The sequence below is a fragment of the Falco biarmicus genome, chromosome 17 (genome assembly GCF_023638135.1).
Source record: "Falco biarmicus isolate bFalBia1 chromosome 17, bFalBia1.pri, whole genome shotgun sequence".
NCBI lineage: Eukaryota > Metazoa > Chordata > Aves > Falconiformes > Falconidae > Falco > Falco biarmicus.
This window is the reverse complement of record NC_079304.1, coordinates 1,195,686-1,212,535: the sequence shown is the minus strand read 5'-3', so window position 1 is coordinate 1,212,535 and position 16,850 is coordinate 1,195,686. Positions and strand designations below refer to the sequence as shown.

Below are 16,850 nucleotides of genomic sequence, written 5' to 3'. Positions count from 1 at the left end.
CTCTGCCTTTCGGGAGCATCACAAACACGCCGCGCTGCCCTCAACACCATTCCGGAGACTTCCAGGCATCACTTTTCATCCCGCCTGTGCCGTTCCACAGGATAAATTAGCGGTCACTGTAAGGTGCACAGGGAGCGATGCTCTGCGGGCAGGGATCCCTGCGGAGCGAAAAAGCAGTTACAGGGCATGTAACGGGCTCCCGCTGCCCTGGGTGCAAGTCCGTACATACTGGAGGACTAATAAGTATCTCTAATGTATAATGTGCACTAATTGCATTATACTCTGATGGTAGATAATGAAAGAGGATACGTTTTGGTGATTAATAGAGAAGACCCCTGAGATTCAGCTGTTGCGCTCCTCAAAATCCTCCTGTCCAGCTCTGAGGGAAGAGCTGATACTGAGATGTTGAGCTCAGAGCATGCTTAACCCTTAGCAATGATTAAGTAACAATTTTTAAATTTTATTTCTTCTAAAAGAAGACCAGCTTGCCACCGACGGAGCTCACAGGAGTAGCCTATGGAAATTCGCCTGCGCCCGGGTTATTAGCAGCCAGTTTGGTTTCTTTCTGCTCGCTTGGGAATTGAGAAGACGTGCCAGCTGCACGGACCGCTCCTCAGGTTCATTGTACGGCGTTGCAGAAATGTGCCATTAACGTGAGGCTTTCTGACCTTGCCATGTCGATACAGAAAGAGTCAGGTTGCTGAGGCTGGTTTTTTTCCCCGGGAGAAGAGCTCTGAAGTGAAATGTGGGTTTGTGAAGCTGCTTTTAATTGACTTACCCTGACAGAGTGTCCAGGTGTGAGGATGTTACGAAGCAAATGGGGATAATGGGCCTCATGTCCCTGGCACTGCAGCTGGGGTAATCAGCCTCATTTCGTTAATGAGTGAGTTCCCATGTTCTTGGAATCGTGGAAAAGAGGGGAGAGGAAGAACGTAACATCCAGAAATTAACACACTTTTCTCTGCTTTTACAATAAACAGCAGGTTTCCATCCTCCAGGTGTTTGCATTAGCCTCTTGAGATGCTAACCCTCTTCTTGGAACACTCACTGTGCGTTTGCTGCCCAAAGCAAAGGCTAATTGGCATCGAAGGGGAACGCTGTTGCTGCAGGCTCCCCCGCAGGGGAACCCCCCAGCATCCGCTGCTGTTTAATAACAGGGCACCAAAAAAAGCATTTGTCAGAGCGTTTAACCAGCATTGCAGTAATGACTTCCCCAGCCTGTCAATGTAGCACTGTTAACCAAGCATCTTAGTTGACAACTAACATAAAACATTTTAGGGAAAGACCCAATCCTTTGTGACTGCTGCATGGAGAAAGTGGTCATTATTGTATGTTCGCTCTTACACTTGTATTTCTTAACCTAAATTCGGCCATAATGCTGTGCCATTTTCTGCCTAGACTTAATCAGAAACTTCCATGCAATTATTTTCCATGATTTTATGATGCTAATAAAATGTTTTATCCGTGCGTTGCTGATGAAGAGACTGTGAGAGAGACAGAAGTGAAGTGATTTGCCCTGGCAAGGCAATAAGAGATCTGTAGTCAGATATGGACCCCAGAAGTGAAATTATTCTATCCAGTTTTAAGTACCAGCATCTGAGTTACTTGTCTAGACTTGCTTTATAGTCAAGAGGAGAGAAATAAGAATAATTCATTTCATCATGAGCTAAAAGGCTAAAATAGGTCAGACAAAGAGCGCCTGGGAAGCATCTCCTTCTGTTGATTTATGAAGGAGCTCGGGGTGATGGGCTCACCAGGAGATGTCTCCGGTACTGACAAATAACATGGACGAGTTGAACCTGTCCAGGCTACTCTTCTAACCAGTATGCAGAGTTTTGAGGTGGATTCACAAATTTTCTTTTCTTGTCCAGGAAAGCTGAGGGAGGAGGAAGATGCCCTCAGTGCTGTTGCCTGCACACGGCTGTTGCATGCTGGTGGCATGTCCCTGTGGTCACCACTCAGCCTGGAGCCGGGTAGGAGCAGGCTCTTTGCGCTGCTCGGGGAACTTCCAGCATGTGGGCCACCCGAGTGAAACAAAGCATTTAGATCTTCACCACTGTTCCTTGACACAGAGGAGGCTCTGAGCTGCTTGTGGCTCCTCGCTGCTGTGCAGCTGTGTGGCTAGCTGCGCTCACTGTGACTTGCCCTCCGATGGGGACAGCAGCTCGTATCTCCCCTTCCGTAGGAAGAGCACAAGCAGCAAGGACAGGAGTCACTGGCAGGATGACGGAGGAGACTCTCCTTGGTAGAGAACTTTGGAGGGATGCCCTGCCACACGCAGGACGTTTCCACTGCGCAGAGATGCCAAGCTGTTCTGGTGGATGCTGCGGATGCGGTGTTATCCTGAAATCCCAGACATCTGTGGCTGGGTTTCCAGGAAAGCTTGAGTGTTCAGGTATGGAGAGAGACCAACAGGTGTCTGGCATCTCGGAAAATCAGGGTGTTGGCGCCTCGTTCAGCGATGGCACCGCTGGGCTGACCCGGCTCTGCAACCCAAGCTTGGAAATGCTGCGTGAGGAATCGCTGCTCTGCAGTACTGTCCTTGGGACACCGCAGCCTTACCAGGCAGCTCCTGCTCATGGACTTTGTGAGAAGACACCTAATAATCAGGGATCTCACCAAAAAATAGTAAGGGAGAGGTAGTGGTGGCTCCACCATTGAGGTTGAGGGCATCTCCTCATCTCTTCCCTCCTCTTCCAGATCTGCACACCAAACCTGTCCCCAGAGAAGGGCTCCCGGCGTGGATTAGCATGCAGCAGGGATCCAAACACAAGTATGCATCCCTAATCCAGCGCGCCCAGTTGCCATGGTTTCTAGCAGAGCTGTCTTTGAATACAATTCGGTGGAGGTATTTTGCATTTTCCTTTTTCTCTCGGAGGCATGCTGCAAGCGGAGACTTTCCCTACACAAAATTAATGTTTTTATATATTACCCAGCAAAATGATAGAGCGTATACATTAGAAAAAAATCAGGTGGTGTTTTTTTTTCATTTTGGTGGAATGTTTAATCTGATTCACAAATAACAATCCCCAGTCAAAAGATAATTAATTTAGAAAGTTTGGAGGAAAAGAAGTCTGTGAAAATTATATTTATAAAAATTCAGGGATACAATAAACAGCGTTAAGTGGAGGATGGGTCCTTACGTTACACATCTGATTCTTCAAAATGATCCACACTTAGCTCCTCCATATGTAGCTCACTCGGTTGTTCTAGCACATGGATTAGTCGTCTTCCTCTCTTATGTTCCAAGATTCTGAAAAGCTCTTAAATTACGCTCTGCTTTACTGTTAGCTGAAATGATGGAGTGTTCACCAAAATTTGGGCCACGTCTTCAGTGTTTTCTCTGCATTCGTGTGGAGTGGATTTTACTCAGCGAAGCAAACGTGTTGTTTGAACTCAAGGCGAGGCAAAATAAGGTGTTTACGATTTATTTGAATCCTTTATATACTTAGGCAGAAAATGAAAAGTAATGCAGTGCCCACTAGCCCCTTGTGGGGACGGGGATGAAATAATCCGATGTTCACAAGCAGTTGGCGGTCCATGGCAAGCCCAGCTCTCCAGGTGCAGCAGGGAGCTGAGCGCTGCTGCTTCCAGTAGTATTTGCCATTGCTTTACTGTGGAAATTACCTCTCTTAACATGTTTTTCATGGCTCCAGAGTGCCGGTCTTTCAGCTTTCCATGTACTGTGGCTCACACTGGGCTTTTCCAGGTGCCCCCAGGTACAGGGACACGCCGGCACCTGGCGCAGCAGCAGAACCAGGAGGAGACATCGTCATTTGTTGCTTTGCCGTCTCCAGCTGCTGTCCGCTCATCTGCACTTGTGCAAGGCCTGTGCTGAGTTACTGTAATTAATTATCAAATCACCACGGGATCTGGTGGTTGAAGACTGTTTCCACAGCTCTGCGTCTGGCAGAAGCGTGGAGCGTGCTAGAAGCGGTGCCTTGCCTGTGGTGTGGGGCTGGGCTTCGTCTGTCCCTGTAGCGTAAGAACAACAGTACAATGTTTCTTGCCCTTTTAATTTACTCCTCAAGCGGACCATCGTGAGTGCCATATTTTTGAATCGCGGAGATGAATCCATCATAATGTTCTCTAGTTAATTGGAGGGGCAAATGCAATCTGTTCACCAAGTGGGAGAGACCTGATTGAGTGCTGACTCTGAGTATCCAACTTCCAGGCTTCCCGTATGACTTCCAGAATTAAGTTTTCTGCTTCCATGACTTCTAACCTAGTACATTTTGAAACATAAAAAGAACGGGCAATAGCTCAACAGAATGAATATGGGAAACTTACTTTATGCAAGTATCCACATCTCCGGCATCTCTAAATGTTAACGCTAGTCTCATACAGAAATACAGACCTAAAAAATAAATTACTGAAGCTGTTGGTAGCAGGTTGGGTAGCTGTTATGGGGACTCCTCCGAGCATCAGAAGCAATGCTTGTGGAGCACGGGGTTGGGGACTGGCTGCCCACAGAAGAGAGGGAGGCTTGAACTGGTTGGTGCGGTGGCTGTGTCCCCAGCAGCGTGGTGAGGTGGCTGAGCTGCAGGTTTTTCCTCTGAAACTGGGGCAGGGGTGCAGCTGAGGGTCCGTTGGCAGAGGAGGGGCGGGAGGCAGACTGTGAATTGTGACAGATGAGATGGAGAGCAGATGTGGTCGCTGCCACCATAAAGGACATCGTTAGAGCAGCCGGATTTAACTGGCTCGTTAGACATGCAACCTAAGCACTCGGCTGCAGAGCGGCTTTGGGGTGTATTTAGTGTCTTGAGTTACTGTCCTCATAAAATCTTTTCTTCTGGACTAGGCAAACTTCTGTGTGCCGTACCTTTTTTGCATCTTAGTGGAAGAAAATATTCACGGAATAATCCATTCTGTGGCACCGAGCCACTGAGAAGAGGGAAGTGGAGTTAATCAGGGGCATTATCAGTGCTGACCGAAGAAAGAAGTGTTGCTGAATTTCTTCCTGTTATTTCATTTCCCAAATCTTAAGACCCACTTACAGAGCAAAGCCAACTTCCAGCCATCCAGGAGAGAGCAGCCCCTGACTTCGTGTTCCGTCTTGCTGCTTACATGGGCATTTACTCCTGGTCAGAGCAGCAGTAAAACACTCCCAAACCACAGCCCCTCTTCTTCTGTAACCCCATTTATTTTGAATTACGTCAGGGCGAGCGAGAACAGAAAGTGTTACCACCACTGGTGTTTTGAGGTCTTCTCCGTGTGTTAACTACATAGTCACTGGAGAGCTTACTGAAAGGCGGTGTTAGTCATTTTACCCATCCAACATATTTATTAAATACGCTAGCAGTCTTTTCACATTGCTCTTGGACAACGCTGCTTTTCTCTGAATATAAAGTAATCTGTTCCTGGCAACCAGCAGATTTTCAGAAAAGCCTTATGAACTGAACAGAGACAAGGGAATTGCGTCTTTACTCTCTCGAGCTGTTTTTTTAAATCTCATTAAGTCAGGGCCTGTAAGCGTTCAGGAAGGCTCTTTTTCTCCCCTTTATCCTTCCTTTTATGTTCTGTATTTTTAAATCGCTGTAAGTGTCTTTTGTTACCTTAGATCTGAAGGGTGCCATCGGAGCTGTCTGGTTGTCCTCTTTGCTGCTTCTCTTGGCAGTTCCCGGTGCTGGCTGCCGCTGTGGCGTGTGACGTGTAGCGTGGATGCTCCGCGGGATCAGCTGCCGCGCTGGTGTCCCGGGTACACGGCAAGAAACCCACCCTCCGCACCAGGCCACGTGGGTGACCTAGGCCAGGGCATGCACTCCCCATCCCTGATAAAATACAGGTGCAGCATGGTTAGCACCTATGGAATTTTTAACAGGTGGCCTTGAGAAGTAATGAGATGGCGGTTGCGAGCAGGGCTGCAGCACAGTCTCAGTTTCAGCCGAGCTGCGTCAGTGAGGTCACGGCTCTTCCATCACTGGGAGTCACTTGAAGAAACTTTCTACCTGAAGGATACGGCTGTGGGCGCCGTTAATACCACCAAAGAGGGGTAAGGAGCTTTCCAGCTCATTCAGAATTAGGAGTCATTAAGCACAAATGCTCAAAAGCATCTCTTATTGCTCGAGTTCTTGTTAACTGCGGTTTGGTCCTCTCTGAGCTGCATCTCGTGGAGGCTGGAGGGCCAAGGACGAGGGGCAGGGCAGCGCCGGCAGCATTTGGAGCTCATGATCCTGGAGCACATCCCTCTAGATGCAAGCAGGATTGGAGCTGTGCAGATGGTATTGGTTTTACTGGTGTTCAGTCACACCCTGGCAATGAAGAAACATCCAGCGAGCCTATTGATTTTATGAGATGTCAGAAACTTTGAAGTCCTCCATCGCCAAGATGCTGTTACTTAATTTAAAATTGCTCTTAAGGATAGGCCAGATGCCGTTAAGTGATTCCATTTCTGCTTTTCAAGAGCTCACAGAGTGGTTCGTGCAGTTCTTGAGCTCGCCTTTACACAAATCACAGGTTTGCTGCTTTTACTGCTTAGTCTGCACGAGGCTGCGGGGAGTGGTAACGAAGCGCCGAAAGTAAGGACGATGCCTAGATATGGATTTTTTTGTGCAGCGCTTTCTCTCCTGTAAACCAGAAATAGTCAGTCTAGCACTTCTGCTTGGCAACAATAACATCATGATTGAAATCTTAAATTCCAGTCGGGTGCCTTTCTAAGAGACCTGCCTCAGTGGAGCGGGGCTTGGCGCGCGGGTCTGCAGCGCAGGTGTCTGCCAGCGGCGTGGCTGGAGCCCATCGGGACCGCGCTTGGCTTGTAGGTCTGACCGCTGCACTGCTGATTTTGAGCCTTCTCATCTGCACTATGAAAAAGGAAGCTTGGCTGATCATGTATAGCCCCTTTTAGTCTAGAAATCTCACGGTCGGTGCCCAGAACGGCGGGTTTCTAACTTACGGTTGAGACCATTGGGTGTTGCTCTGTGTAACGAACAGCTGTGATTACAGTACGTGTGGGTCCGTTCCATTAAGACAGCTGTTGGGTGAAGAAAGCAAGCAGCAGCCGTGCTGGCACAGGTTCCTTGTCCCACCGGGAGGCGTGTCTGTGGTTCCCCAAAGCAGCCAGGATTGCAGCACACCGCTGCTGTGTCCTCCGTTACTTCTAGGCAAGGCGATGGTTTTCCATCACATGCTCCATAGCTTGTCTGGATGCAACGAGATCTGACCCGAGGGGTGGAAAGATTTTTCTTGGCTTTGAACTTGACTGTCCCAGTTAGCTCAAAAAATTAAACCCGTCTTTAATTCTGTAGGAAAGAATATCGCGTGCTTAGCAGTGCTCCCTTTTTTGTTTGAGTTTTCTTGTATAATGTTAATTCCTTCCAAGTTAATTCGCAATTATAACATCAGAGGGAAGCTATGTTACAAAAATCAATAAATCAGTTTTGGTGATTAAATTTCAAGAGGAGCTCACTGAGCTGAGCTTGGCCTTTCTGCCGTCCGGACAGGCACCCTGCAAAGGAGGCTCCCGGCTTTGTCAGAGCAGACATGATTCCCTGTGCTGAAGTTATAAAATTGCACTCGGCAGAGCTGAGTGAAATATGAATACGCGTCCCTTGGAAGAGCAGATTCACTGGGCACGGCATCAAATCTCTGGATGTTGGAATGGTTTTATGGGGTTAGCTGGGAGAAGGGAGATGTGGGTGTAAATCAGGGAATCTGGACTTTGGGAGGTTCAGAAGTAAATGGGACTGATTCTCGCTCATTTTTTTTTTGCCTTTTACTCCAGTAGTGCAATGCCTTAACATAGAGTAATTTTACACCCTTTTAAATCTCTTTTGCTTTGCCTCAGGGATAGAACAGTATAGATGAAGCACGGATCTGGGAGCTTTCAGTATTTTCTTTCGTGTTTCCCCATGCTCCGTCACAGCTCTTTGGTCACCCTGGTATCGCATTCGTGACACCTTGTCGCCTTCCATCCGTGGCCCGAAGGATGAGGGATGTGCCTGAGGTACCAACTCCCTGCGTCGCCTTGCTCTGCAGCCAGAGCTCTGTGTGCCTCTGCTTCAGGTGAATAAGGGAGCCGACGCGTAGGAACCGCTCCGCTGAGTCCAGCATCCCCCCTTGTGCCCACCGACAGCCTGCCCGTACGTTAGCCTTGCTACATGCACCGCCTGGTGCTGTGCAGGGGCTTGGCAGGATGGAGATTCATTGTCATGGCTTGATACATACACGTATGTGCACATCCCTGCAGGCACCCCTGCTCCTTACAGGAGCCTGCAAGAGCAGGCAAAAGCTGCTGGAATTGAGCGGGCAGCGTTATTAATTTTTCACAAAAAGAAATCTTACATTAAAAATAGAAAAAATTCTGATGAGAAACTCCGCAGTGGTGAAATTCAAAGCAAATCATTTTACTGAGCTCCTTGATGTAGAAATCATTACTGCCATCCTCTGCTGTATTGGGAAAAAAAAAAAAAAAAAAAGAAAAAAAGCCTGTTCTGTTGTAGTCTGGTTTAGCATGCAATTAACGTTGACAGAACAAGTGACTGCAAGTATTTATCAACAAGCCCAAAGCCAAGGTCTGGGAAGCATTGCAGAGGTAATGTATTACTCATGAATACTGTACTTTATTCTGGAATAAGTTCATACATGCCTTATTCATAACAGCCGGAGCCATGCATGTGATTAAATGCAGGTACGTGCCCTACCAGTGGCAGCTGAGGAGCGATTTGGAAGCTCACTGGGGAACCTGGGCTCATGTCTCAGGCAGGAGCTGCTCTTTGCCTCTTGCTGCAAAGAACAGGCACGTTAGAAGTTTCTGGATCTTCAGTTCATGTTTAGGGTTGATATACTTACGGCTCCATTCAGAGCCTTCCCACACATTTTCGGAGTTCTCCATCAACAAGCCAACAGCTGGTATTGCTCCTTTTCGGCAGTGGGAAGGACGGCGGCGGGGGGATCGGGCTCACCGCAGCCGGCCGGATCGCTTTCCCGGGAACAGAAACGGGCTGACGGCTCCCAATGAACTCGCACCACTGACCTCTTAGCGCTAAACGCGTTGGCTCGTCTCCAGGCCCTGAGCGCAGCGTTGTGAATCCGATGAGCTGTCGAGATGCACCGAGTGTACCAGAACGGTTCCGGGTTTGCATAATCTGGCGGAACGGGGATGGATGAAATCTGGCAATTGCTGCGCGGCTTGACTTGCGGCTTTGTCTGGCAGCACTCAGGCCGTGGTCCATAGCCGCTTGTTACCTCCTCATCTGTCCTGCCTTTCCGTGGGCATTCCTGGTGGTTAATCAGTGTAATGAGCAACGTTCTGCTCCCACTCCAGAGACGGGGAGCAGAGGGCAGGAGCGAACGGGAGGTGAGGCAACAAGCTGTCGGTAACTTACGGTGCTACAACCCCTTCCAAGGCCCTTCTGTTTTCCCAGCTCTGTATGTTTTGTGCCTCCTGTGGGTGCTGCCTGGAGCATCCTCACAGCACCGGTGCGTGGAGACCGGTGGCACTGCCCCGTGCCCAAAGGCATCCTGCCTCACTTGAACCCCCCAGCTGAGGCATCGGAGCTACATCTTGGTGGGCAGCGTCACCATCAGGAGGAGCTTCTCCAGCGGTGGGAAGCGTGGAGCTGTGGGATCCTGACGTCGGCATCTCGCCGTGTGCCAGCCCAGGGTGTGGAAAGGAGCTCGACAGGCAAAAAACCCCAGATCTTCAGTTTCTTTTTACGCTGAAGTCACCCAAAGAGTGAATCATTAGAAACATTTCAGACAGCGGTTTGTGATTTGAGTTGATGGCGCCCCTCTAAATTTAGTTGTATTTTGGAGAGAGGCACAGTAGCGTTACTCACCAGTGAAAGCGTTTATTTTATTACATGGAAATGGGATGCGGAGCTCTTCCACCTATCAAGACCTGGCGATCAAGTCCTGCCTCGTGAGAACAAGGCATTTTGTTTTCCATCCCGCTCCTCCTGCAGGCACGTGTCCCCACCCTACCGACACCGCAGGGTCTGGCGGAGCAGCGCTGGGCTCCGCTTGAGTGATCGGCGTGTGAGCAGCCCGACGGAGCAACACGGGCAGGCACGGGGGTCCCTCGGCGAACACCGGGCCCTGGCAGCGCCCGTCTTCCACTTTTATTCTGAGTTTTATCTCAGACAGGGGAGATAAATCATTCTCCCTAGACGTGGATGCGCTGGTAAATCCCCACCGTTGTGAAAACTTCTGTAGTATTTACTTGACATCTGGCCATCCTGAGTACTTCTCTGCCTTACCAAACAGGGATGAGCTAATAACATTCCCTGTCCTTAAAAGCCCTTTAAAGCCGCAGTTGATACCATGTTTTATTTTCTTTGGCTGGAAGGGGTTTGATTCCTTTTACGTGTAGTCACATTTTTATTTAGTTCCAGAAATGAAGTGGGTTTACAAGAACTCCCTTGGGTGCACCCAGGGACTTGAGGAGTATAAATGTAGTGGCAAACCCCAGAAAACTGCAGCTCCCCAGAGCCCTCGGTGGCCTCGTCCCCTGCTTGCTGTGCCCCCCCAGCCTGTCCCCAGCCCCCCCAGAAGTGTGTGTCCATACGGGACATTTTTGCACCGTGTGTGTTTTGTGCTTGTGCAGAGAATCAGCTTCTCGCATCTTTGGGAAGACTCAGCCACGTTGAACTTTTGGCGTTACAAGCTCGAAGTCTGTTACGTTTAAAAATGTCAGTAAAAATCACCGTTAGCGAAGGAAGTTATTGTGTCTTTTATTACTTTTTGCCCCAAACAGGGCTCTGTGTGTGGATCCGTTGATTTGCTTTGGTTGTCAACCTGGTTGGTCATTGCCAGAAGCATCTTTATTACTGGAAAAGCTGGAGAATGTGTTTAGAAGGAGTTTTACGTGGAAAAAAAGTTGCTTCACTCTGCAGGACGTGTCACGGGTTGGGGAATGTAGCTGTCCTTTAAAGGATGTTTTTTTCAAAGTGTGGATATTTTAAATAATGTCATTTTCTAATGACTTCAGGATTGGTGGCATGCTTTCAAAGTGCGGTTCTCCTCTGCAAAATGGCTATAAAAGTTGCACTTCAGCTTTCATGCAATTGTCCCTCTGGTGTTTCCAAATTTACGTCTGCTCTTGAAAATATATTGTTTTATTTTTGCTGTCCTCCAGTGTTTAGGGGGGTTTGGAGCTATCAGTGATCAGCAATAATTAACGGATGCAATTAGTCAGTGATTTATAAGTGAGAATTAGTCCAGCTGTTTTCCCAAGCTGGATGAGGTTGAAAGCTTAGCCAGGGCAAAAATTGGTGTCTAAAGTTGTTTTGTCGGTGTAACAAGCAAACACTAACATACTTTTCCCTCTGCTTTTAGGAGCGGCCACACATTACTTGCCTTCTGGTTTTCCCGTCAAGAAGGAAAACTAAACCGACAGCAAACTATTGAACTGGGACATCACATTCTCAAAGCACATATTTTTAAGGTAACAAAAATTAAAATGGAGCCTTATGCCAACCTCATCTGCCAGCGCTGGCAGCGTTCAGGCTCTTCTTGGTTTAGGGTTGCTGTAAGTGTGATTGCTTCGGGCTGCCGAAACGTGTGGAAGTGAGCTTTAGAAAACTGGCAATGGGATGTAAGAAATCCTTGGAATTAAACCGTCCTTCAGACTGTAAATTCAGCAGATAGCCTCCTTACCTAAAATTACTCTTCTACCATGTAAGATGAGTCCTGTAACAACACCTAGGAAAAAAATGAATCTTCTTAAAGGAGTGGTTTTGAAGAATCCAACCCAAAATTGAGGTTGTAAAGGGAAACTTGGGTGGTCATTAAAATCTGGCGGGCGGGCCATTTTACACCTCACACAGACATTTAAGACCCGGATGACTGAAAGGCAGGCCGGGGTGCGAGCATCGATACAGCCCATCAGCTGAGTGTCATTCTCGTGCCTGCTGGCCCGTATGCCGGAGGATGGAAGCGAGGGGGTGGGTTTGTCAGGTCACAGCAAATACAGAATTTCTTCAAAGTGTCAGGACCTGTGGGTGCTCGGCACTGGTAAAAACGAGGCTGTATTTTTGTCTGGTCTGTATGTGATTTTATAGAGTTAAGAACTGCAGCTCTCCACTGTCCTAGAGCAAACGGATAATTTCTGCTGCATGTCGGTCCTGTTGGATGTGTTTCTGGACTTCCCCGTGCCAAAGCCATCACCAGGTGTAGTAGCAAAGCCTCCTCGTTTGGGAAAGGGACAGCTGGAGCCCAAGGGACGAGCCCCAGATCCATGTGTTACCCAATCGGTGTATAATTTTCAAATTTTGCATTGCGATCCCAAGGCCACATCCAGCAGTGAGTTTACCAGTCAGCTGCCCTTCACGTCGAAGTCTGGTTCCAGATCTTTTCGTTTCACACTTCCATGGCAGAAACAAATAACAGGGTTTCAGGCTCTAAGCAAATGACAGTCTTCGTTAAGTGGACAAGTTGCCTGCAGATTCCAGATTTAATTGAGCAATTTTTACAATAGTAGAAAATGCCAATTAGCGTCTGAAAAATGTCAGTGCAGCCTTCTGTTTCTGATCACTTGCAAAATCTTTGGGTTTGCAACACAGCGGTGAGAATGGTATGTCCCGGTGACAGATCAGCCTAGCAGTGCGTTAGTTAGGAGTACCATCAAATTTGGGAAGGGTTTGGATTAGAGACACTGTAAAACTTAGTCTTTCCCTTTTCCTTGAATAGGATCATTATCACTCCTTTTTTTAACGAGTGTTTACCGAGGATTTGTGAGTGTTTACTGAGTGAGACAATAGCTGCGTTCGTGTTTGAAGGAGGCGTTTGTGTTTGAAGGAGGTGTTGAGCTGGAATATCGCAGACCATATCTAAGATCTCAAGCATTCTTTAAAGAAGAGGCTTCCACGAGCAGGCGCACAGGCTCCTTCTCCCCCCGCTGCTGGCCGGGTTGTCTCTGACCAAGCAGTTTGTTCCACTCAAGCTTTAATTCAGCCCGACCTTGTGCTGGAGCCATCCCCATACCGTGCGGGTCCTTTGCCAGGCAGGGAGCGTGGCAGGGCATCAGTCCCGTGTGCTTTGCTTGAAGTTGGCATCTTAGAGCAGCAGCTTGCCACAGACACCGAGATCCTGATTTTGAAGGTACTCACGGAGGCCTGGTGCCGTGGTAACGGCGTTTTATTTGCCCATCACAAAGACAGGAGAGGATTACCAGAGGCCTAAAGCGTTTGGACCAGTCAGGGAGCACCGAGAACTGGGTATAGAGACAAACTCTGATTAAACAGTGCGGAAAACTTATCTGTCCTTCCGCAGCCCCCATCAGGGTGAACCCGTGGGTGCCTTGTGCAAGGTGACGATGGGACACCTGGAATTCCCAGCTGTGGAAATACAGCGATGCACTCGCACAGGGGGATGATCTGACACACGGGTGGTAGGAAGCCTTCACACTCCCCTCCTCACGTGACGGCTGAGATCTGCTGGGTTTCTTTTTTAAACACAAACATCCTCAAACAGTTTAGGGGGGGGAAAGAAGTACAAGTGGTTTAGTTTTTTGAAGCAATTACCAGTCTTAACAGCAGCATATGGAAGCCCAGCTCAGAAAGCCTGGCATGGAGTGAAAGGGCAAGAGATGTGCAGTAATGATACAAGACCCAAACTTCAGGCTGACGTGTGTTTTGCAAATCAACCGAAGAGAAGGTTTTAATTTCATCTTAAATTAGTTAGCTAAAATGTCAGTAATCCAGAAACAGGTATCCCTCATCCCCTCATTGAGAATGTAATGACAATTACAGGCAGAAGCGCTCACTTTGACAGCTACGGGTATGTAAAGGTGTCTGATGTTCCTTGAAAAACAGCCTTATAAAGATCTTGTGTCGAAGCTGCCGACGGCCAAATAGTGGAGGAAGCGAGAAATAAGAAATTGAGGAGGCTGATGACTGCATACAAAAGTGCGGAATGAAAATAAGCGAGCCTGTTTGGAGCCTGGGGTTGGGGGGGGTGGCAAAGCTGTTCAGATGAAATGTGCATGGTCAGGCCGTGCCTTGGTCCTGTGTCAGAAGGTCCCAGTGAAGTGGAAACCACTGGTGAAGGTCTTTGGGTTTGGTGTTGGGTCAGGTTGGGATTTGCTTTCGCTGAAGGATTCAACCTGCTTCACAGGTCTGGGCAGAGAAGGGAAATAGGAAAGGAAGATACAATCCGTAGAGTGAGAAACAGTGCAGTTTTGTTTCAGCAGCTAAATGGTAATGGTGTTGAATACATTTATTCTTTAAAGGATAAATGTAATCTTTCATGCCTTGCACCAATATCTAAGTATATACGTTCTAATGTACAGCAGTTATGGTTTTTATAGCGTGTGTGATTGTCTTCAGATGGCTGTTCTGATACATGCTCTTCCCCTTGCCTGGTGGTGACTCCAACGGTTTACTTATGGGTTTGATAGTATTATAACCATTTTTAAATTATTCTAACCATTTATTGTAAAATTGTTTTCCATTTGTCCAGTTACACTGAACTGAGTTCATTGAAATCTAATATCAACTTCTCACGTCCTGTATTGTGTCATTTCAAAAGCGGCGTTTAACGGTGGCTGAAATTCCTGAGCAGTTTTTCTGCCTCTTAACACAAGCAGATATTTTTCTCTATTCAGCTGCCTGAATTTTGAAGGAGACAAGCGCAGGGAGTTGTTATTTATAAGAGCTTGTCTAATCTGTTGCTTCTTTTCACGGCAAAACCATTTTGAGTGACAAATCTGTCGATGGCTGGTGCGATGCTTCAGAATATCTTTCACATGTAGATGTTAGAGGTCCGCAGCCGAGTCCAGCAGTGGGCTCAGACGATGACTCCTGCACATCTCCCTTGAGAGGAAACAAATCTCACCTTTTTGGTGGCGGTTTTCTTCCCGCCGCCCCACGGCAGCCGTGTCCGCCTGTCATACAAAGGGATCACAAACCGAGATGCGATCCTGCAGGCAGAAATGCCCACACGGCGTGCCAGGAGGTAGAAATCAGGGTTGGCATATCAAAACACAACTAAAAGATGTCTGTGCGGTTTCCATGGAAACAGCAGAATTCGATGGTGAATCGGTAGCAGAACAGCAACAGACGGGGCGTACCTGCATCGCTCCGCAGAGCACAGCAACTCGTGGCTGGAGGTGCAGACCCCTTCCCCCCCGCTGTGACCACGCTGTTTGCTCCCACCTGCCGACAGGGCGATCGCAGCTCCTGTGACAGCAGGGAAACGTGCTTAACGCAGTTCCGTGCACTGCCAGTTAGCATTGCTGGAAAACGATGTCACACCTTCTATATATTCCGTATAGCCTGCTCACAGGTGCCAGCCAGAAGGTCGGAGGTGGGCTGGTTTGAGATGGGAATGCTGGGCTGGGCTGGGCCTGGGGCTTCCTCCGTTTATCTTCCTGCGGGAGGATTGCCATCCAGTTGAACTGCGTGAATAGTAAGGAAACTTTGTGAATCAGTTCTGCCCAAACAATGTGTGCTTTATTTAAAAAAAAGGGGAAAAGCAGCACGCTGTGCTCCTTGGCGTGACATTTTCTGAGGGTGTTGAATGGATTCAAGTTGCTCACAGTTCGATCCTGCCCTTCCCAGACCTTGGAGGCGGCTACAGTACCTTAGCAAGTGATTTCCTACAAGCTTACTAATTCACTGCAAAGGTTAGATGTGGCAAATTGTCACGTTACCTTGAGTAGAGCTGTTAGTGTCTTGAAATTCTTTGAAGTCCAGAGACCCAGGAGAATCTGCCCGGTGTGTCTGAGCATGTCTGTAATCTTGGATCTAAACTGTCTTCTCTTTTTTAGGGGCTGAGTAAAAAAGTTGGGGTATCTTCCTCCATCCTACAAGGGCTTTGGATCTCCTACAGTACTGAAGGTCTTTCGATGGCTTTGGCATCTCTGAGAAATCTCTACACCCCAAACATAAAGGTACTGCAGGAAGAGGAGGAGGAGGAGGAGGAGGAGGAAAAGGAGAGCTGGGGCGGTTCTGAGCTCGCAGAAGCTGGTGGCGATGTGCAGTAGCCATGCATGGTGATGGCTGTGGCCGCCTGCGCGTGGCCGGGGCCGGGTGGGCAGTGCCCAGCATCTTGCCGCACGTTCCTCCTGAGCTGGGGAGAGGCCGGTTGGTTCAGCCGGGCTTTGGGTACCCTCCAGGGTGACCCTCAACTCCTCTGCCTTGACCAGGGATCTCCTCCTCACTGCAGCGAGGGGGTGGTGAGCTTGCACCTGTGCAGAGCAGTTCCCCTGCGGTTTTCCTCCCCAGAGATGTGGGATGCGGCAGGCGGTGCTGGAATGTGACAGCCCCGTAACAGGCTCAGCCTTAGCCGGGCACTGGCTCGGTGGCGACACCGATCTCAGCACCACGTGCTCCCTGCGGCAGCTCAGGCCCTTTGTGCCCGCGTGCCTTGGTAGGGCTGCACGTGTTGGGTTAAGTGACTTCAGCTGCGCAGCAGAAAGCGTTTCAGGCAGTGATGCGCATTTCAAAGTGTACCTCGTCAGGAAGGGTGTTTGCCCTAGCTCCCTTCTGTACAGATGAGGTGAGCCCGGTGTCTGTCCCCCCGTCCCTTCCTTGCCACCCTCCCCAGCATCAGGCAGAGCCTTTGCCACCGCTGCCGGGTGCCGAGGGAGCCGGGCAAGCCGGGGGCGCAGCACCGTAAGCAGAGCCAGCCCTGGAGAGGCTCCCGCGGGAAGGGTGGTCCTGTCCCACCGTGGCTTCTGATGTCCCAGCCCCAGGGGGGGGATGCTCTGGCCCCAGTGTTGCAGGGTGGCTGTGGTGACTTTGCTCTGAGACGGAGTGAGGCAGCACCCTTCAAACCTCTTACCTGCCGTTCAGGGGAAAGGTTAAACTGTTCCTTCTACCAACAATGGGACCATATATTTGATAAGTGGTTTTATTCAGCATTTTATATCCTTCGCTATTTGCTTGGAAGTGTGCAGGAGGCCCGGGTTT

At 48.9% G+C, this 16,850-nt stretch overlaps 1 protein-coding gene across 8 annotated transcripts in view; it reads left to right on the top strand.

Annotated features, from left to right (window-relative positions):
• Positions 1-16,850, top strand: part of TANC2 (tetratricopeptide repeat, ankyrin repeat and coiled-coil containing 2) — a 247,545-nt gene that overhangs the window by 201,780 nt on the left and 28,915 nt on the right. For all 8 annotated transcript variants that reach the window (XM_056362303.1, XM_056362299.1, XM_056362297.1 and 5 more), the window contains 2 exons: positions 11,275-11,383; positions 15,707-15,829. In XM_056362303.1, coding sequence (XP_056218278.1) covers positions 11,275-11,383; positions 15,707-15,829 — 232 coding nt within the window. The remainder of the gene's footprint in view (positions 1-11,274; positions 11,384-15,706; positions 15,830-16,850) is intronic.